The sequence below is a fragment of the Peromyscus maniculatus genome, chromosome 16, assembly GCF_049852395.1.
Source record: "Peromyscus maniculatus bairdii isolate BWxNUB_F1_BW_parent chromosome 16, HU_Pman_BW_mat_3.1, whole genome shotgun sequence".
Taxonomy (NCBI): domain Eukaryota; kingdom Metazoa; phylum Chordata; class Mammalia; order Rodentia; family Cricetidae; genus Peromyscus; species Peromyscus maniculatus.
Genome location: NC_134867.1, coordinates 53,329,237 through 53,352,012, shown reverse-complemented (window position 1 = coordinate 53,352,012; position 22,776 = coordinate 53,329,237). Strand labels below are relative to the sequence as shown.

Genomic DNA, 22,776 nt, shown 5'->3' with positions numbered 1-22,776 from the left:
GTGGATGGTAATAAGCGGGATCTTATGCTAGCTGCAACACATCCTCTCTTTCCCCACAGTTCTTTTCTCGCTGGAGTTTGCTAACCAGTACTGCAATAAGCATTCTTTGTTCACAGCATCAACAGGTAGGTGTAATCTAACTCTTAATTAATGCATATTAAATAAATTCTGCCATATGCCTTCCTTCAAAACTTGTGATGATTGACAGCCTCACCCTCTGTGGGATGGGGGCTTTCTTGTTTCTCCGGAGCCTCCATGCACTGAAGCAGTGTTTTTCAAACCACAGGTTCATCAGCATCAAATTTTTAATATCCATAATTTGCATATCAGAATCTTTCAGGGCACTTTAAAAATTTAGAATTCCAGGCCACATTTCCAAACAATCAGATCCTGCACACCAGGGATCTGTGTTTGTTTGAAATTACTTTGTCATTTTCCAGAAGAATAGATAGTTGTCTCAAAACTAATCAAGAACAAAACACAGATGCCTCCTGTCCCTACAGTCTTTTGTAGCAACCTGGGTGTCACTCTGCAGGGGGCTTCTTGGATGAATTACCCTGCACATTTAGTATCTAATATAATGCAACTATTCCGTTCTCTTTTTGAAATTTTATGTATTACCATTATGTGTATGTGTGTATGATTATTACATTGTATTTCATGTATTACACTGTGTGTGTTTGTGTGTGTGTGTGTGTGTGTGTGTATGTGTGTGTGTGTGTGTGTGTGTGTGTGTGTGTGTGTGTGTGTGTGTGTATGCACACCACAGCGCATGTGTGGAGGTCGGAGGGCAGGTCTGTGAAGTTGGTTCTCTCTTTCCACCTTAGGTGGCTCCCAGGGATTTGATCAGGCCTTTGGGACATCATGTGCCTTTGCTTTCTGAGTAATGTCTATTGGCCCTACTTTTACATGACATTGATTTCTATGCATAATGGGTTAGCAAAGATGCCTACTCTATATTATTACACTCAAACAAGATCTAAAATAGTTTGTGTTATAGAATTCCAAGTCTATAGACAAATGCTCTGTGTGTGTGTGTGTGTGTGTGTGTGTGTGTGTGTGTGTGTGTGTGTTGTTCATTGCACAATACAAGGAAGCCAGAACAGACACAGTTAGGGTAAAAGGCTTGGCATTGTGACTGAACTCACACACAGAAAAACACACTTATATGCTTTTATAATTTAAATTTGACAGGGAGTATAATTTGGTTTTCAAATCCAAGTTGCTGTTATGATGATGACAAGTTGAAAAGACAATGGAAGAGACATCTTTATTTTCATATTAGGAGGGATTTGATTTGTTTCTCAATTTATAAGAAACTTCTTGATACACTCCAAATAAATGGTGACAGGCCATCTATTAAAAGTTGCAAAATCCTAACGATTGTTCCAGGTGATTGCCGGGATGCTTGGTTAGTTTCAAGGCATTCACATAAAGCAGGTGAACATGATGGATTTGGGATAGGAGGCTCACTGACCTCAATCCCTGAAGAAGTATCCTGGAAGAGACATCACCCAGTCAGAAACATGGAACTTCTTAAATTCCAACCACCAACCAATGTTGGCTGATAGAAGGTGAAACCAAGCCAGGAAAGGCAGCATGTTGCCCACAAACCCCAGTACAATCATTATGGAAGGAGCAGAAATGCTGGAAGTGGCCCAGAAGTCACCAACAGTGTCTCCTGGTGCCTTTCTTTCTGAATAAGGGCACTGAACACTGAGCCTGCTTTAGCCTAGGGCTCTGGTCCTACACTGCCAGCGAGTGAACAACCTCCTCATGATTGCCTGGCTTTGTCGGGCTTGATTCCTTCCATAACTCCCCTGACCTAACCCTAATCGGAGTGAGGGAACTGGCTGGGGAATGAATGATTTAGATTTTGATAAAGCCTGCCCAAGACCTAGAGAAAGTGCTACCTACCTATAGTGTATACTATGAAGCCCAGACACTTCCTACTCATGTAATAACTAGGAAATTACTTAGCCTTTCTGCTCTTCAGCCTCCTCCTCTGTAAAATGGGATAATAACAGTTTGCTTTGAGGGGTAAATGCCCTAATTTACCTGGTGTGTCAGGACATGCAAGACACGTGCCAGGTGGCAGTCTTGAGTCTTATTATTGTTTCCTTTAGTTTCAAATTGATTTTGATAATGGCTACCGGGCTGGGGGACACTGGATCTTTCCACTCTTGTAGATATATTTTTTAAAAAATATTTATTACTATTATCTTGTGTGTGTGTGTGTGTGTGTGTGTGTGTGTGTGTGTGTGTGTGTGTGTGTACCACATCCATGCCCAGTCCTGGAGGAGGCCAGAAGAGGGAATCAGATTCTCTGAAACTGTAGTTTAAGCATTCAAGGATGAATTCTTTCTTTAAGGGTTGTTGGGGGTGTGATTTGAAATAATAACTTATAAGTCACTCAAATTTGTAATCCATCCTCCTTGGGAAACATTTACAAACTCCTTGTCTGGAACTGAGACAACTCAGTCACTAATGTGTGAGTACCTGAATTCAATTCCAGGACCCACTTCAAAAGCTACCTGTGGTCATATGCTCTTGTAATCCCAGAAAATAGAAAGGCAGAGGCAGGAGGATGCCTTGGGCTCACTGGCAAGCCAGCCTACTCTATCCTGCGAGTTCTGGGTCTCAGTGAGAGACTCTGACTCTAAAACAAATTGGTTGACCATCATGAAGAACAACACCCAAATTTGACCTCTGACCTCCACATTACTGGGACGGGACCTACTGCAAATGTACCCTACACACACACATGGGCACCTCCATACCCCCACCCCACACGCACAGATGCAAAATTAAAAAAAAAAATAGAATCTCCATTTGGCACTTCAACCTTTCCCTCCATTTAAAGAAAATGTTCCCCAGACTGTGACTCAGCCTCAGAAGCCCATCTACTCGGGGCCGGGCATCCCAGAGGGAAGGGGTCCCTGCAGAAGTGACCCAGCTCCCGCAGCCCTGCTGCTAACGGCCTGCACTTGCCTCTCCTCCTTCCCTTCAGCCTGTGGTCCGAGGCCCTAGGTGTTCAATCATGTTCTTTCTGCTTGTAAATGTGGAAATACTCGGGGCATTTTACGGCTTTCAACTCCACTGAGTCTGAATCTAATTTGAGAATTCCATCAGCCCATAAAAGACGTTTACCAGCTCACAAACCTTTCACTGGCTAGGCCCGGAGTGGTTGACATCTCAATGAAAAGGCAGCTGATGACAGGTTGGAGTATGGCAGGGAGACCTAGGAGCACACAGTGCATGTGCACAGTCCCCAGACCCCTGTCTGTCCCACGGTGCTGGCACTTGGCAAAAGCCCAAAGTTAGCCACTTGGTGATGCTTGCTCGGCTCCCAGTCTGGCTAGACCACTGATGCTATCATCCCCACTTTCAACCTTAAGAAAATGTTTGCCCAATGCTACTTCGCCTTCATCTTCTTTTTTCACAGTTACCTAACTACAGCGAAAGGGAAATTGTCTTGTCTTTGCTACACAGATGCCCAATGCCATAGCCATGACTGGATCTAGTCAGGGCCACTGAGCCTGGCCCTGGGACAGTCAGATTCTGAAAGAGGCCCTGATGTAGCATGAAGTCTGAACTCTCCGTCTTCAAGATCTGGGACACTGGTGGAAACAGTCCCTCGTGGGATACTGAACCAGAGGGAAAAAAAACTGGTCTGTAGTGGGTAGCCATTCCAGCTTGGATCTGGAAGCTCCAACCCCCATTGAGACTCTGGCAACTGTCACGCCAACGAGGCGGGGCAAGGGGAGGTGCTGGAAACCTGAGAGCTGGATGGGCAAGCGCTCGCTCTGGGCGCGCTCTCTGTGCCTGGACCCTGGATGGTGGAGACTGATTGTGCAGAGCTCCAGAGAACACCGCTGGATTGCTATACGCCTTCCCCAGACCCCCGCAACCTATCCATTCCTTCATTTGTAAGTCATCCACTAAATAAATCTTCCTTTTAACTACGTGGAGTGGCCTTTATAATTTTCCCCAATACTGGTCACCTGCTGCTTTTCCTGGGGCAGGCAGGAAAACAGCAGGGACAAACTCAGAAATCAGAAGTGCTGGCACCAAGTGCAAGGGGCAGAATTCTTGCTTGTCAGGATTTCCTATCCTAAGGCCATCAGGTCACAGAGAGCTGTCTCTCCGCACAGCATTTAGCCTCCTGCCCACAGCGGCACAGTTTTGTTTTGTTTTGTTTTTTTGAAGGATTACGTTTCGCCTTCAAAGTTCATCAATGTTTTCTTTGTACTCATAAACATAAAAGCCTGTCTAAATGCAAAATCCACAGTCCATGTGTACTCTCAGTGGGCCCTAGGGAGCATCAAGGGGCCACTTTCTGTCACTCAGGCGTACGTTCAGGAAGACTCATCCCGCATCTGCCATTCCCTAGATCTGTGACCTTGGGAAAGTCACAAAGCTGTGTTAGTTTCCTCCCCTGCAGAGTCAGAACCACTGCATTTTTATTGTCAGGGGAGAGCTGTAAAGAAGACCAGGAGACAGGGAAAGAAGCAGAGGGTCGTACACAACCAACAGAAGCTTTGTGTAGGAGAGTGTGTGCTATTTTACTCTCAGGGTCGAAAGGAAAACCCAACGTGTTTCCAACGGGAGGAGAATTTCTTCCCACAGTGCTGAGCTTACTCCCTGTCTGTTCCACGCAAAGCACCTCCTGTGACAGGGAATTCTCCCCACCTTTCCCTTCCACCGGGTATCCTAGACAACCTGTAGATAGACAGTTCCACTAGAAAATCTCTCTCTTGAATGGACGTCCATCCCTTTTTCTTACCTCTATTAATTCTGCAGGAATCACTTGTATCCCATTGAGAGCCACCATGGACATGAACTTGAAAGTAATTCCTTAACATACATAAGCCACATAGTGGAAGACTCGGAAATGCTGTCTTGTCTGAGTCAAACCTTCTGTGTTTCCAGAAAAGCAGATCTGAACATGGCAATCCTGAGTTTAAATGAGCTCCCAAACCTTAAAAAGAAATCTTGGAAATTGGTCTTAAGCCAGTGTGTGAGCTGAATCAACTCTCAGCCAGGGCTGCAATCAGGGGCACTGACAGGTGACCTTATAAGGCTGTGCGGTTCTCATGGGATCCCAGTTAGCTCCCTGGCAGGAAGGTTACTGTAGCAGAGCCAGACTGGCCTCTTCAAGCTCTCTGCTTCTCTGGCTCACCACGTGATCCTTCTTGCCTCCACTATGACAAGCATCCACCCTGATGCTTTTGACCCACATTCCACCACATTGTTCAAACTCTCTGCCTTCAGAACCGTGAGCTAAGTAAATTTTACTTCGCTAGTTACTTGACTTCAAGTATTTTGTTGTAGCAATGCAAAGTGGGCAGGTCCAACATTTTTCAAGTCAAGAAACTGGGGCACGCAGTATGTAACTGCCCAAGGTCACCCATCCAGTGGAAGAATTAAGGTTTCAATTAAGCAAGCCCGCTCCAGAGTGTGTTCGTACATGGTGTTGCCTTTCAGGGCATCAGAATCTCTTCTCCTCCTTTCATGAGGTAAATCATAGAGATGCCATAGAAAAGGAATCTTGCAGGTAACTCTGAGATGGAAAGGGAATCATAAAGTGGAAACTGGGCCTAGCATGGATCAGTTACCTTGATTCACCTTCACAACAGAGGAGAGATTTTTGAGGCAATTATTCCCATGCCAGCGCATGCATTCATTCATTTATCCATTTATAATAACTTCTCTGAAGCTCTCTCTTAATGAATACCTCGCACGATCCTCACAACCATCCCATGCAAACTATGTTGATTGATTGACAGTGTGATACTAACACGTGCACACTACAGAGCTCTGAACTGAGGGTAAGTCACCCAAATATCGGTATCCCTATCCCTACCTGGTGCCAGGTAAATGGGAAGGTCTTGGGCATTTCGACTCACTGTGATCTCTACAGCTCCTTGAATCTTTTTTATTTTCTCGTGCTCAGCAATGAACTATTAGCAAGAAATAAAGCATTAAAAAAAACAGCACAACCTATTGCCTTTAGTTTATTTTTTTATTTGAACATCAAATACATTGAGAAGATGGTTTACAGGTGCTTGAGCATCCCACTGGATTCTTTACTGGTTCAAGGTGCAAAAGAGGCTTACAAGTGTGTTTCCTTAAACAAAGCAAAGCTGCAACAAAACAGGATCACATCAATAGTAGTGTGCATCAGTAGCAGAGTGTATTTAGTCCATCAAGCACAATTGGACATCTGTGCCTTTCCTCGGAAAACAAGAGCTCTACACTGAAGAATATGTAGTGCACAAAAAGCATTGTTTGTAAGCTGTGTAAGAACATAAACTGGCATAATGTCACTTATTAATTCAAGTCTCTATGACCAATGACCTCTCCGTGAATGCAAAGGGGTCCATGTCTTAGGCACCTGCTCATGGGACTGTGTGTTATATTTCCAGGGTGCACAGCTCTGTACAAAGACACTAAAGATGGGTTTGGAACATGGCAGCATTTACATATCTTAAAATTTCAGGCACATTTGGATGCAAAAGAAAGAAAAATAAAAGCGAACAGAAATTTATCTCAAATCTCTGACAGTGCAAAATTGAAGTTCCATAACTGAGACAACAACCACTTAGAAAACAAGTTTACAGGACTTTAAATGAGACCATACCTTAATTTAAATGGAAAAGAGATGAAGCTAGAAATAGAGCACACTCACACTAATGAAAGGATGGCTGTTTGGGACCATGGTTAGATTCGTTTGCTCCAGTTGAAAGGGAGTCCATTTTCATGGAGTTAATCTAGGAAGTGTATGCTGGATCAACCTCCCAAGACTTGCACCAAAGAGAATCATGGTTGCCTTGTGAGCTACTGTATGACTCTATTTGCCTTTAAAAGACTTAGGTTCCCCAAGCAGATCTGACTGTGAATATTAGACATTACTATGGTCCTAGTGATCGTTCTCAGTATCCACAGTACAACTCGGAGTTGCAAAGCATGAATAGGAAGAGATTTGTCATTGACTTCACGCAGGGATATGGGTAACTCCAAACCCATGGCTGGAGTCAAAGACCTTTTCAATGTGTAAGACTTTGAAGTCTGGACACGACAGTGTAATTAAAAGGAAATTATTAATAAGTCACTTACTTGTTCAGCCCTCCCCCCTACAAAGACAAAAGATATGTCATGGAAAAACATATCTGCTATGTTCTCAGGGAAATCTGTCAAAGATGGCACTTCTTTGGGGACTGGATTTTGTCACTTACATTGATAGGGTCTTCTCTTTGGACGACCAGAATCAAATCAGCAGGCGAAGCAATGGCTAAAGGAAACTCAGGCAGACCCCTTGCTGGATTATTCTTTGGATTTTACTGCTGCCTCCACACTCTTCCTCGGAATTCAAGCCGACATTTTGGAAATGGCTACCCATGGAGCTACTTATTATTTCATTACAGTGCAGATAGAAAGGAAATTCTGAAACCTGGAGCACAGTCAAGGTGCCAGAGTACTCTCTGTACTCTCTATCACCATTTCCCCCATTCTTCCAGTTCCCAGATCTACGTTCCCACCTCAGCCCAACTCTAGACAGATCATGGCATTCCAATTTTAAATTGCCTCCAGGTGGGAGAAAGGTACAGGTATGACTCTCTGGCATGTCCCCAATGCCCCCAACACAACAGCAGCTGAAATATGTCAGCTGCTCAGAATTGGCACTTCAGATAAGGGTAAAAAGAGATTTCCAAACATTATTTGAAACTTGTGGGCTAATACTTCAGCTGTCTGGTGTTCTCTGCCTATTTCAAATGTGTTATCATAACATGAATACAAACACAGTCGATGGATAATGCAAAACCCTCCACTAGAGTATTGTTTGGATTTAGCTGGTATTACATCATCTAAAGTCCTAGAAGTTTTTTTTTTATATTTTTGTTTTTATTTTTGTAAAAGAAAAATCTCAGTATAAACATTAAAAAGAACCCACTGACCCATTAGCTACTGTCCAAAAATATTACTACTGATATTTTGGTAAAAGCAAAATTAGCTGCCCTGAATAATTTTCCTTATCAGGCATAATCTCTGCTACATAAGATTGTCTATCATTCAACATCCAACAATAGGCATACAGATTAGTGCTATTTTGTCTACTGTGGATACAAAAGTTGATATGAAATGTGATCTTCATTTAAATGAAAATCACCAGGCTTTAGGTATTAATAACTGCATACATGACATGGTAGCTTGAAAAGTCTACAAAAAACCTAAATATTTTTCCCTTGGTTTTTGCAATGTTAAAACCCAGTCAAATTAAAACTCAGAACAGAACTATTACATTCAATTGTCTGATAAACGAGCAATTCAATTTCAAAAAAATATATATTATACTATATAAGGTGCTTTTAAACAAATACAAACAAATGAATTATGTCCTTAAACATATTCTTAAAGCAGATACATAAAATTGTCCCAGAATTTGATGCACAAATAGGAAAAATTAAAAAAAGGAGAAAAAACAATGGCCCTCCCAGTTTCCCAGTTCTTTGGTAGTCACTTAACCGGGAGGCCAGAAATTAATGGAACCCACCATTCCAAAGAGGACAGACCAAGAGAAACCTAGCCATTCACCTGGGTTGTTGGCTAACACGTCACAGCTCGATGGAGTTCAAATTATGGATAATGAAGTCAGGGAAGGAAACCAACCTTTCATTTTGATCAAGCACAGGAAATAATCCTTAGTTTCACTAGAGAGGCCAACACCCCAGGGGGCGTGGGTAGGGGTGGCTAGGGTAGGCCTTTCTTTTTATCCCCTTGGTCAAAGGTCTCTCATGGCCCAATTCTGGCCTCAGTCTCTGCCTTATGAAGTTTAAGAACATGAGCTGTGGAGAGGGATGAATTTTCCTCCCCAGGGCCACACCAGCTGGTTCGGGGATGAGTTCCGAATAGACAAGGACACTCTAATCTGAGCAACCCCTCATCAGCCTGAGTCATGAGTGCTCCAAGACCTTGCCCCCATGCCTCCCTCAAGCTTCTGGAGGATCTGAAGGAACTCAGATATCTACCGTCGACTCATCATTTCAGGCCCATACCTGGAATGAAGAGGCCACCAGCCAGTGGATCCGAGGGCAGCTCCACTGTGTGTTGCTGTGAAGGATACTCCAGGGAAGCTGCTGCCTATGGCTGGGTCTTTCTGCACATTTCTCCTTCTTGTTCAGACTCCTTTTGAGTCACAGTCATTGTACATTTATTATGTGCTCTCCACTCAAGAATAAAACTAAGTAAAACAAAAGGTATAGTCAGAGCATAGGTTCGTTGTAACTGCCCTTGGTTGCTCTACAAGGGGACAGACAATTCAGGGCAGTTCACATGGGGAGGAGACAAGGAGAGTGCCCTCTGCTGATGAATGCTAGACTCACCAAAGCAAGTACCCAAGCCGCCTTTACTGCAAACCCCAGGGGCAGAAGGGTAATTATAAAATGAAAATCAAATAAGATCCAAACACCCTATAGCCCTCATGTCAGGGTGTTAACTGAAACTGACTTACTGGTTCCCACAAGTCGTGGGAAAAAGAATTATCTAGAACCCATGACCTGTGTACAGTGCTCAGCAGTTGACGCTTTAGAAGCTGGAAGGTGCAGTGTATTAAGTTGACAGGGTCTTGACAACAGGAGCCGGGGGGTGGGGTGGGGGCTTCCTTCCCTGTGTGCATCTTGTATTCCTATAGGGGCTCAATAGTTCCCTTTAATCAAGTCAAATGTTGCTATAGGAATACAAGAGAGTGCATTACGGAACCCATGAGATAGCTTTCTCGAAGGCTTCAATTAAAGGAGCCACTTCAAAGTCTTTGCTGAGGCTTACTCTTGGAGCCATATACAAAGTGCTTATCGGAGGTGAAATGTCAACTCTCTAGGCTTGGGTCTCAACTAGTAGCTTCAATGCAGTTATCTCAATTTGGTCATGAAGACTACAGGAATCCTCAGACTTAGCGATGTAGCAAAGGGGGAAACAGCTGTTACCAAGAATTAGCCCTGGAATCCCTTTTGGCTGTTCCCAACAGAAGACATGCCACTAAGAACTGAGCAAGCAAATGAATGGTCACTCATACTAGAAAGCCACTGGTGGTGGACGCATGCCAGAGTGTATGCAGGAGACAGAATTCTGCTAAAGTGATACATAACATGGGGAAAATGCTGCAGGGATTCTCAGAGCCTTGGGGGAGCCTGGGAGCTCTCAGATTGTGTTGGGAAAACCCTCTGCTTCTGGGGGGATGTAGTAGGTTTGTAAGGAATGTGCTGAAGTGGAGCTGGCGGTGGTCAGCTGGCTCTGGCTGGGCTCCTCTGGGGAGACCCCCATGCGACTGGTTGGGGCATGGAGGCGGTGAGCATCCAACATCTCCAGCAGCAGGTCATAGAGGGGTACAACGTTCTTGCATTTCATGTTGTAGAGATGCTCCATGCCTTTGTTACTGGAGAAGGGACAAAAAGGGAAGCAGGTTAGACCAGAGCTGAACTCCAGGATGGCTGAAATTTCTCCGAGGATGAACTAAGAGAAACTCCAAAGGCACTTGTGACCCAATCTTTCTACCATTTAGGGATTCATCTTAGGATGGCATCTGTCAAGGCCAAGGGAGAAAATAGGAAGACAAGAGAGTAGCCAAATGGCTTTTCTCTTTTCTCTTGTCCCTCTTTGCTCTCTCAGGCAGGTAGGCAGTGGAGGCAGGAAACCATAACTCTTTCATGGCTTGAAATTTTCTTTTATAAGAAGTATGGACTTGGGTGTGATGGAGCATGCCCGTAATCCTAGTGCTTGGAGCAGGGTAGGGTAAAAACTACAAATTCAAGGCTAGCCTAAGTTATGTTGTATTGTCCAGGCTAGCTTCAACTCTACAATCAGAACATATTTCAAAATAACCAAAACTAGAACAAAATAAAATAGACTATAGCAATGTAGATCATAGACATAACAAAGAGAATGTTCTAATAATACTTATATCTTTGGTGGTAACAAGCTAGCCCAGGTTTGAGCAGTGCCACAAAACACATGACAACCATCAAGAACTGAAATCCAACCTCAATCACATGTTTAAGTGTTATTTTGTTTTTGTTTTGCCTTTTAATTTAAAGCACTGTTGACATTAAGTGCCCCAGCTCTGTCACTGTGTTTCTCCTACAGCCTAATGAATCACATTTACAGTCTGATCAAACCTGGCATTAAATTATTTATGTTACGACCCTAACACATGGTTCGGGCCAAGCTAACCCAACAAGAATTCCGCGATTCAGACTGGCTGCGGGGAGGCAATCTGTACAAAGTCAGTATTTTATATTAGGCATGTGTGCCTTTATGGACTGTCACAGAGAGAGCAGAGAGAGGCTCAAAGCCTTCAGTAAAATATTCACTTCTCGTTTGTATTTCACAGTTACAAAGCTCTCTGCCACGCCCCCTGCATCACATTGTTAGTACAACCAGCCATGGCTGGCATGTCTTGTGAAGGTACTTGGTGTTAACTAACGAGGCTTGCTGATACTGACAAGCCAGACACATAATTCATTTGAAAAGTCATGGATTCTTATCAACTAAAAGCACTCATAGGGGTCATGTGGTTTCTATAAATCCCCCAAAGAATAAGTCATCATGTTCTCTTCAAGAAGAAACCCAATCTCTCAGCCGGGTATTTTGGCAGGGATCTGTCCTTCTGAGTCATTCCCTGTGGCCCTCTCTAGGACACCATCAGAAGTTGATGAAGGGTTAGACATGCTTCCCTTGAATGTGATCGTCTACTTGTGGTCCACTAGCTAGAATCTGGGACTTACCACCTTGACTTGCTTAGCTGATGAGACATTACTGAAGCATCGCAATGCTCTTGCTCAAATGGGCTGGCTTTCTTGTGCCTCTGCTGATGCTAGAGCATGTCCTAGTTAAGCTGGGGTACAAGAAGAACGACATGCACAAAACAGAGTCGCCTGGCCCAGTTGTAGGGCTGGATGCAGGTCTTCTATCTATGTCCCACAGAGGTGTAAGTGAGCCCAGCTGAGACCCTCCAGAGACACTCAGTCTGAAGTCTGCAGTGGGGCTATACAAATCACTTGCAGAATAGCCACTGTCTCAAGGCTTCCAGTTATGAAGGAGTCCCAGAAAGATAACTAACAAGGACTTCATCACAAGGAATAACATAAGCAAAACAAAAGGGTGACATGCTTTTATCAAAAAGCAAAAGGAACCCCCTAGAATAATTAAAGTAGGGGGATGATATAATCTTGCTTGATTTCACAGTGAGCACTCTGGCTCCTTTAGCAGGGATGCAGTAGAAAAGACTGAGATCAGGAAACATGCTATGGGGTGCAGAAGTGACTGATGGTGGCTTGGATTTGGGTAAGGGCAATGGAGATGACAAGAAGGTTCTGGTAGCTATGGATGTATCAATGTTGACTCTGCATCCATCTTTTAGCCCAGGGGTCTTTCATGCAGCATTCCCCGATATACGTCACTAGGGGGTAATGCCAGGACCATAACAGATATGCCTGATGACTTGAGAGATGGCTTATGCTCATTAAGGCCCTTTGAGTGGACTCTTCTCACCACCCAATGAGCATTGCATATCCTTCAAACCATCAGTACATATCACTTCCTCTAGGGACCCTTCTCTGATGCTTGTCCATTGCTCCAGGTAGGTTCTGTGGCTCTCTTCTGTCCTCCCCTAGTCTTTTGAGTCAGACGTCTTTCCTAGGGTACTTTGCCTACTCATTCAGCAGCCTGTCGTATGTCAGCTGCCACACAGAGTTGGTTGGGTCAGTATCTTTTGTCTCTTCTGTGAGACCCAGAGCTGCCTCACCTCATGTGCCGGATGTGGGAGAGAATGAGGAGGAGCTGGGCCAGACGACGATGCTGCTGCTGCAGAGTCAGGCCAGCTTTGGCCATCAGGTGGATCAAAGTGTCTGTGATCTTATCCAGGACTCGGTGGATGTGGTCCTTCTCTTCCAGAGACTTCAAGGTGCTGGACAGAAATGTGTACACTCCTGAATACACAGAGAGAAAGAAAGATTCAAAGAGGATGTGGTCATGGAGACAGAAGCATCCCTGGGATGCCATGCTGAGAGGAAGCTTCTTCTGACAGCTGTACAACAATGTGGACACATTTGACACCAAGAGATGCCGTAGCATTTTTAATGAGTATGTATATCTTCCAGCCTCGAGAAGCCAGCAAAGCCTCTTGTGTCTAGCCAAGATTCTCTGAAAAGGACCATTAATCTTGCAGCCATAATGGGACATTGACCATCTCTTCTTGGGTACCTCTAACATCAACATGACTGTTCATTCAGTGCTGACCACAACCCCAAGGGGAAACCATCATTGCTTCCTTGGAAGGACAAAGAGATGTGCTACCTACTAAGAGTACTCAAGTGTTATGTTGGGGTACTTAGGCTATACTTCATATACCAACTCCACTTCTGGTAATGATGGGCAGACTGTCCTCCAGGAAATACAGGACACCCCATATAAGCTTCACAAGGAGTTATGAGTCATTGGCTAAGTGATTAAAAGATAATTACTTGAGGTAGAGGTTATTTTTGCCTCTGCTTTTGGCAAGGTTTGGAGTCTACACAAATTTTAGTCTTGATTGAACATGTGTGACACGGGTGTTTCCAGAGGACTCTGGGAATAGCTGCTTCTCTTGCCAGGAAAATGTTTCCTCTCTTGACTCTCTACTGTCTCTGCAAAAGGTAGGCTGGGCAGAGACCTTCAGGATGTCTGTTCCTCAGACCAGCACAGTCCCAGCTAGGCAATCAGAGTCCTCCTCAAGAGGCGCTAGTTTGGGGGGAGGAGATGCTTAATGGGATGCTGTACAGGGTGCTTAACCACCCTCTTTTTGCCTGTGAAGCCCTATCTGCAAAAGGCACCCAGCAACAACAGTCAGGAGAAAGAGATACATGGGTTGGGGGGAAGTGAGGAAAGAAGGGAGAGGTAAGGGGAGGATGAAGGGAGAGAGGAAGGAGGCAGGAATGGAGAGATGGTGGCGAGAGAAGGGGATGAGAGAGTGGGGGGATGGGTAGAGAAAGGAGAGATGGGAGAAGACAGCAAGGTGAACGATGAAATGGGAGAGAAACCGGTGAGAGAAAAGAGAAGGAAGGGGAGAACGAGAAGGAGGGGGGAGGAGGAACGGGGGAGGAAAAAGGGAGAAGAGGAAGGAGTGGGTGAGGAGAGGGAGGAGAGAGAGAAGAGAGAGGAGGAGAATGGGAGGGAATGAGGAGGAGGAGGGGGTAAGGAGGAGGAGGGGGTGAGCAGAGCAAGGAGGAGGGGAAGGGGGAGGAAGAGAGGGGGAAGAGGAGGGAGAAGAGGGGAAAGAGAGGGAAGAGGAGAGGGGGAAGAGGTGAGGAGGAGAAAGGAGAGGAGGGGGAAGAGAGGTAGGAGGGGGAGGGGGAAGGAACACATCAGTTTCCATCCCAGATCCTCCCTGTGTGTATTCTTTTTGCCCTTGGAGCTTTCACGGTGTACCTCCTATCAGGCGAGGCTACAGAGTCCCTCTTTGCTTAAGATCCTGTGAGCTGGGTTCCTGTCACTTGCCTTGGGAAGAAAGAAGAGGATAGGAGGAGGATGAGGGCAAGAGAAGGGAGGAGGAGGTGAGGAGCACTGAGAACAAAGGGAAGGCAGGATGGAGCAGTGCGCTCTTGGCTTTTCCCTCAACTCCCCCTTTGGGGTGGGAATAAGCTCCTCTAGCCTACACTCACCACCTTATGGGGTGCAGGGGATGCCGGATGACCTCCCCAGTTGGCTTCCTTCTCTCTCTGCTCACCCCACTGGACAGTTCATAACTCTTTCCCCTCCCGCTGCTCAGGCACACCAGCACCTTCCAGTTAAAGGCTCCAGAGTGTCAGCACTGGCTGACTTTAATGCTGATGTTGTGACAAGTGGCAGCCTGCACTGCAGCCCGAGGGTTGAAAAACGAAGGAAAAAAACGCCTACCCTGAGGAACTCATAGTAAACAGTGGTAATTGCCCAGAGTCGAAAATGGCCGCGTTTAAAACAAACAAAACAACAGAAGAAGGCTGGCCCTGCTCTTTCTTGGCTGCTGTGGATCTCAGGGGAATCATACAGCTTCTGGCACGGGCAGGCACATTGATCCACAGCAGGTATGGCAAAGAATCCCGAGCAGGCAGATGCTCAAGACACTCCTGATAAATTATAAGGCTAGTCCTAACCTTTATGTTTCAGATTCGTTGTCTCCTTAAATGCCCATGCGTGTTCTCGTTTATCTTGGTGGATTATGTCCAACTTTGGAGTGTACTCCTTGTTTTCTGGCTGCCGAACACTGGGCACTTACCTGTAGCTTGAACTGCTCACTATCTACATTTTAATGTTAGCTCCCTCTTGTTCTTTACCTACAAAAATCTGAAAGCTCATTTCTTTTACCGGTAATTTTTATGTTACAGAGAAAATGGACCGTTCCAAGGAACACATTTTTTTTTTTAAATTGTGAAGGAGAAAAGGAGTAAACGGGAATCAAAATTGGGGATCTTTTGGGAATTGTTTAAATGCTATGCATCGTTGACATATTTTCACCAACAGCGCCATTGTGGGCTGGTCAGGTTAGATTGAAGAGTCCATTGTTTTTGATTCATCCTGTTACCTAATAGGACTTACTCCAACTTGGCTGAATTGTTGATGGCAGCTCTTACATTGCTCTCAAATAGCTGCATGGGTGAGAACTGCATTAAATACTCACGAGAAGTCATGCTCAAGTCTCTGGCCTGTGCTGGGGATAGCAAACCCTCCTAGTAGTAACACATCATTAAGTTCATTCTTTTCAGTGCTGGGGACCAAGTCCAGAGACTTGGGTCTACTATGGAGTTTTCCCAAAGCCTGCAACCCACTATCTCTTTTTAACTTTCAGCTTATTTTATCTTTATTTAATGAAGGTATAATTTTTTTTATGAGACAGGGTTTCTCTGTGTAGCATCCTAGAGTGTTGACAAAGATTCCAATGTATAAAGCTATCATCCAGATCAAAGTCTAAACCATCTCAGCCGCCCTCAGAAAAATCCCTTTTGCCCTTACCCAGAACACCTACCATTCTGCTCAAACCAGTAATAATCAGCCTTGGACATGAGGGCGCATGTGAGTATCACCCACCATTTTAATGGGCTGATTTAAATTCTTATCATTTTGCAAGTTGCCACTGGGTTAATATTGTAAATTGCTCCTTTATTCTGAAGCTGTGGTGGCCCCTGACCCCTAGAATAAGAAATGAACAATATTCTGCCTTTCATTAGAGGCCCCTCTCTGTTCCTCAATGTGCTGTAACGTGCAATATTTGAAACACGGGTCTTCAGAAAGCCAAAGACCAACCCTGAGGGTTGACACCTGACATGGAACCAGAGTGCATCTCAGAGTTCACCTGAACTTTGTTCTTCTTCACAAGTTTACAGAGTTTTGTTAAAAAATTACCCATTTGAACCTCTTAAGAAACCTTGCATGCACAAAAAAGAGTATGATTCTCCAGGCGGTGGTGCATGCCTTTAATCCCAGCGCTTGGGAGTCAAAGCCAGGTGGATCTCTATGAGTTCAAGGCCAGCCTGGTCTACAGAGTGAAATCCAGGACAGGCACCAAAACTACACAAAAGAAACCCTGTCTCAGGCCCTTCCCCCTGCAAAAAAGAGTATGTTTCATATACATCACTTTTAAAGAATAAAAGTTAAATACATTGCCTGAGAAATACAGCCTGTATTGTGTGCTTCTTTATTAGGTCTCTCTTCTTATTCCTAGGCATTACTAGTATTAAAATTTTACTTTAAATGTTTTCTTTTCCTTCAGTATTACTATAATGTGTACTCATGAACTATAAAACTATTAAGTTATATACACATATATAGTTACATATACATGTTATTTCCTAAAAATTGTTACATTCTATACTTCTGCAGTGTGATTTACCAACAGCACATTTTTTAAGGTTTGCTTTATACAGATAAAGAAATGACTGGGTCGTGTCCTGCCTATGTTCCATGGGGACTGGTAACAAAGAGTTAAGTCCATCAGAAGATGAAGGGAGCGTCCAGTGGCCATGGTGTTGTAAATTGCAGGTGGTACTGAGGTGTGCCTTGGTGTATTGGGCTTGGCTTCAGCTCCCCATGGCTCTGTCTCTGAGGCTTATCCCGTGTGTCATCACCCAGATCTCCTAGAATTCTTCTGCCTTACCACAGGATGGATGTCCTGGGAACCTGCCCAGCCCCAGAAGCTGAGTTAGTTCAAATTGAGTGATGAAATTTCGACCCACTTTCTTTCTGTTATGACCCAGGATACTGGCTTCTTTCTACAGTAACCCTCTCTTGTTCAAGAAAACCTCAGAATCTACCATCTAATAGCTTTTGGGTTCTTGCCAAGGGAAGTACCGCCCTCAACACACACACACATTGCTTCTTTCCCCTGTACACACCTGTGCTGAACTTCAGCACACCCCAGGGCCAGCATAGTTTGGTGTTTTTTGTTTTTGTTTTTGTTTTTCAATGCAGGAAAAACACATGATACCCCGACTCAGCCAGCCAAGTTTTCTTTTGGGTGGCCGAGTTTGTGTTCTCCACAGTGCACATGCTTGCCTGGGTTCCTTCACCCAGCAAGCACCCATTGAGAACTTTCTGTATACCTCACTATGTTATCCAACAAGGATTCCAAGCTTTCTTTCCTTTGAAGAGTTAATGTTTTAAGAGAAGATACTGCCTGTGGAGAGAGAATTCTCTTCACACACACTCCCAGAACGGAGACCGTTTCTCTGAGCAAGCCTGTTTTTCTAGTCTGCTTTGGCACCGGCTCAGCTTATCACCTCATCCTTGTCCACATGTGCTTCCTAGCTGTGCAAATATATTCTGAAATAAAAATACAGTCCTGCCTAAATGCCAATAACTGACAACAGCCGCCATCATCCTTTTGGACTTCCCTGGCAAAATACAATCCCGTGTTTGCTGCCCGGTGTCCTTAAGGAGCTGTTGAAGAAACAAAAGCCACCCCAGATTCCCAGAATGCTTCAGGTGCTCTGGCAACCACTGTTCATGAGCATGAACAGCACACAGCTGTGGGTTTATCTGTCTCTCAGGTGGTTTCTGCCACACTGTAGACAGCTCATGGCTACTTCCAGAAGCCAGGGGCCAGGGTGCAGATGGGAAGAGCCTTTGGAAAGACTCAGCAAGGCTAGACTTCAGTTACTTCGTAGGCTATGCCAAACCTCAGCAATGGAGGGGGAGGGGTCTGTCTTCAGGCCTACCTGGCAAACCTGAACATATTATGGTCGTGTTGCCACCACTGGGAGAGATTGGAAGACTCTTCAGGAAATGGGGTGGTAGGAATGACAGGGAAGCCACAGGGACACCCCTCAAATGTAAGGTGTTTGTGTGTGTGTGTTGAGTGTGTGTGTGTGTTGAGTGTGTGTATGTGTGTGTGTGTTGAGTGTGTGTAATGTGTGGTGTGTGTGTGTGTGTGTATGAGAGTATGTGAGAATCCATGTGAGTGTGTGTGTGTATGTGTGGTGTGTGTGTGAGTGTGAGTATGTGTGTATGAGAGTGAGAGGGTGTGTGTGTGTGGTGTGTATGAGAGAGTGTCTGTGTATGTGGTGTGTATGTGTGTGGTATGTGAATGAGAGAGTGTGTGCATGTATGTGTGTGGTGTGTATGTAAAAGCGTGTGGTGTGGGTGTACATGTGTGTATGAGTGTGTGTGTGAGTATATGTGTGAGTGTGTGGATGTGGTGTGTGTGAATGTGTGTATATGGTGTGTGTGTGTGTGTGTGTGTGTGTGTGTGTGTGTGTGTGTGTGACTAGGGATTGAACTTTGGGCATCACACATGGTAGGCAAACACTCTGCGACTGAACTACATTTTTTTTTTTTACATTTACCTCCAGCCTCACTTTTTTTTTTTTTCTTGACCCAGAACCTCATCCAGCTGCCCAGACTAGCTTCGGATTGACTCTGATGTCCAGACAAGCTTTCAGCTTGGGAGCCTCATGATTCAAACTTCTGAGTAGCTAAGATTATAGAACTATACTACAGGGCTGCCTAGAGATCTTGACATAATCTAGCTTTTTCTCAGGCTCACATGACCTCAACTATCCCCTTGTTCTATTACAACACTCTTTCAATTTTGTGCCTCACAGAAACCCCCTTTCTATTTCCCAGCTTCTTTCCTCCCAGTGGAATCTTCTAGAAGTTAGAGGAAGACTAAAGCACACTCAACCCTGGATATACCCAGGAGGAAGCTTCGGCAACCCCTGGGCTCCTCGCCTGCCCTGACACTGACCTCCACTGGGGAGGCTCATCTGACTGTAGGGAGAAGAAGAATGCTGAGACCTTGGGTTTACCAGCTGCTGGAGGGCAAATTCTTCCACCAAGGCAATGCTATTTGTGTGTTTCCAAAAGGAATAATGTAGTAGCTGACCTTGGGAAGGTTCTCCAATCTACAGGAAGTTGATTTTGGGAGAGGAGAGAGAGAGAGAGAGAGAGAGAGAGAGAGAGAGAGAGAGAGAGAGAGAGAGAGAGGGAGGGAGGGAGGGAGGGAGGGAGGAAGGAAGGAAGGAAGGAAGGAAGGAAGGAAGGAAGGAAGGAAGGAAGGAGAAAGAGAAAGGAAGGAAGGAACTGAGGGAGGGAGGGGGAGGAAGGGAGAGAGGGAGGGAGGAAGAAGGGAAGGAAGGAACGAAAAAGAAAAAGAGCAGGGATGGTTCAAAGGGAAAAGATGGGAAGACAAAGCTCAGAGTGGTGAGTCACCTGGACCAGAGCTGTCACTCAGTTTGGATCAGGAGCAAGTTGCAGAGTTCATGGCAGACTAAGCGATGGACCAGCACTTCGAGGTGTACTGCAGAGAAGGGTCTCTATAGCCAATGTCTATTCTCAGAAGTGCCTTAGTGGCAGACAGTGATGTCATCGGTCCTGGTTGGCTCTCTGCTTCTCTCTGGATTGCCGCTCTTCCTGGGGGCAGTACTGTTCCTGATGGAGTCTTCGGTCAGTGTGTTGGTTTAAATGAGGTGTTGCTGCATAAGTCTCCGGCATTTGAATATTTGGTCTCTAGTTGGTAGCCCTGTTTGGGGAGGTTTAGGAGGTGTGGTCTTGATGAGGGAAGTATGTCACTGGGGGTGGACTTTGTGTGGTTTCAAGTGTGCACTCCCTATTCCTGTTTGTGGTTTGAGATGTGAGCTCTCAGCTGCTGCTCCAGCCACAGCTGTCTCTACCATCATGGACCCTAACCATCTGGAACCACAAGCCCAAAATAAACTCTTCTATAAAGTTGCCTTGGTCATGCTATTTTGTTACAGCAACGGAAAGGCAGCTAATACAGACAGTTGTCCTTGACAGCGACACGGTTGCTGCTGTTATTTAGCAGGAAGGGCTATTCCAGATGTTCTACAAAGTATAGGACAGTCCCAGGCAATCATTTTGCCCCCTAAGCTGTACATCTCTGCAAAGTCCTGTTGAATGAATATACTATAAATACAAATTTGAAGTAAGACATTTTGAAAAGACAGCTGGGGATCATTGGCACAACACTTGACAACCATGTTCAGGACCTTGAATTTGATTCTCACTTACACACACACACACACACACACACACACACACACACACACACAGGCATATACACATGTGTATACTTAAATGACTTCACAAGACTGTATCCAAAAGAGGTAGTAGGCAGATGAGTTTATAGGGAGGAAAGCTTAGACAGAACACGTTTGTCAAAGCTATTAAGAACTTCCTCAAATGGGGAAGGGCCTCATGAAGACTCACCCCTAGCTGAGGAGCTACTGGCCATTAGTGGCTGCTGGTGATGGCAGGAATAGCCAGTTTTCTTCAGTGGTGTAGCTATGAGTAAGCTGCCCATGTTCCAGTAAATAACTCCACATCTATGCTCATGCAAGCAACCCTAATTAAACTCAGTGGGTCATTTAAAAAGACACTAAAGTAAGAGAGGGATTGTTGTGAAAAAGAAGGTGTTAAGAGGAAGGGAAGGAGAATACAAAGGAGTGATGGGGCTTGAATATGATCAAAATATATTACATACATGTGCAAAATTTTCAAAGAATAAATTTAAAATATTTAATTTTTAAAAAGAGTATTTGATGCACTCTTTCAACTGGGAGTACCATGTAAGTTCCCTAACTATACATTTACTTGAAATTATTTCAGTGTGATTGAGCAAGTACTACAGACATGACAGAATTGGTTGTATGGATGTGTAGAGGAGATGATGACTTTCCTAAAGAATATTGGAGCCAATGACTATAAAATACCAGACATGGATAAAATAGTGTGTTCTTGACTCCTATACATTCTTAAGGAATTTTGTAAGACGGGAACCTATTTCGTGAACAGTAAATACTGAAGACTTTGGGGTTCTTGCCTTTATGATTTGCATAGGCTCTGTCTCCTAGGCTCTTCACGACAGTGTTGAAGTCTAGCTGTTTCTTTTTCCAATCTATCATCTCAGCTCCATTGTTTATCCAAAGGATCTGCTATCTAAAGTCTTTTTAGGTTTGAGAAACTGATTGCCTCTACTGACTGTAGTGGGAGGTTAGGATGCCTATGTAATCTTGTCTTCTGGCACTTACCTTCTACAAGATGTCTTTTATGTAGGCCCAGCTGGGCTGGAAAACTGTTTATTCATCCTTTTTTTCTTTCACTTAAAACAATCTTGTTTTTCATAAATTATTATTACTACATTGATTTGTTTCTCTCCTTTTAAAATATGCAAATAGATTTTGCTTGGCCTTTCAGTGTCTTATTCTGGTATCCATATCTGGTTCTGATTTATCATGTCCTGTATTTCTTGGGCAGAAAGCTTCAGATACTGCTTATGTTCAAATAGTCCTCATGATGACCACAGTTAAGCACTTTAAAAAACAAACAACTTTTGCCAAGCATTGTATAATTTGCCTTGGATTGTATAGCTATAGCATTTTTTTAAGTGAGTTTAGTATTATTTCTCCTTATAAAAGCACACTGATTCATCTTCAAATCATGAATATCTTAGAATCTCCTGTGAAGTTTTACAAGAGGCAACAGTTGCCTGGGCTCCATCAAAATCTGATAATTTTGAGCCAAGGGTGGAGTCTGACATCTGTGCTTTAATAAAACTCTGCATTAGCGACTCATCCACAGTCAGAATGATGAATCATATGACTACCTCAAGTTTTATATCTTGTGGGCACCAGAAGGCAAAATCTTGACAACGTGGAGTGTATCACTGTTCTGTGAAGACTGTCCTATAACCACACTACAGCACTAAAGGGTGTCTTCTCTGTGGGTGTCCTTGGAAAGGTGCACTTGGCTTCTCCTTACCCCCCCTCCTTTCCAGTCATGGTTGTCAGACTAGAGCTAGGTCTCAGGAAACAACTCGTTTAAGTGACAGCATCTTCATTTTTCCTGAGTCCCTGAAAGACCACATAACAAAAGACTACAGAACTGAATTGGACACTGTTTTTCTCTGTTCTCACACCACAGCAACCAGCGCAGCCAATTTCCGTGACTCTAAAAGGTGTGGGAGTTTCTCTTCACCAGCAATCAAGCAGTTCCCCAGCAGAAGCCACTTTATGTCATCTAATGTAACATCTTCCTTCTGGAGACAGCAAAATATTCCATGAGGAAGGGCTCAGTCTCCAGAACTGTTTCTCACCTCTTCACTGTCATTTGCCAGCTCCAGGTTGGTTTATCCACATTCTGATTAACTAGCCAACAGTTGGGGCTCTCACAACCCCCTTCTTGCTGGGGTTTGATTAATAACCTCAAGTGGCCCATGTAATTCAGGGAAATGATGATTTCTGTTTCTTACAAAGA

The 22,776-nt window shown here is 44.4% G+C and overlaps 1 protein-coding gene across 2 annotated transcripts in view; it reads right to left on the bottom strand.

The window, feature by feature from the left end:
• Nucleotides 1-6,006: 6,006 nt before the first annotated feature.
• Esr1 (estrogen receptor 1) overlaps nucleotides 6,007-22,776 on the bottom strand; it is a 372,005-nt gene continuing 355,235 nt past the window's right edge. For both annotated transcript variants that reach the window (XM_015996803.3, XM_006978086.4), the window contains exons 8-9: nucleotides 12,800-12,983; nucleotides 6,007-10,432 (exon numbers count right to left, since the gene is read on the bottom strand). In XM_015996803.3, coding sequence (XP_015852289.1) covers nucleotides 10,198-10,432; nucleotides 12,800-12,983 — 419 coding nt within the window. In that variant the 3' untranslated portion in view covers nucleotides 6,007-10,197. The remainder of the gene's footprint in view (nucleotides 10,433-12,799; nucleotides 12,984-22,776) is intronic.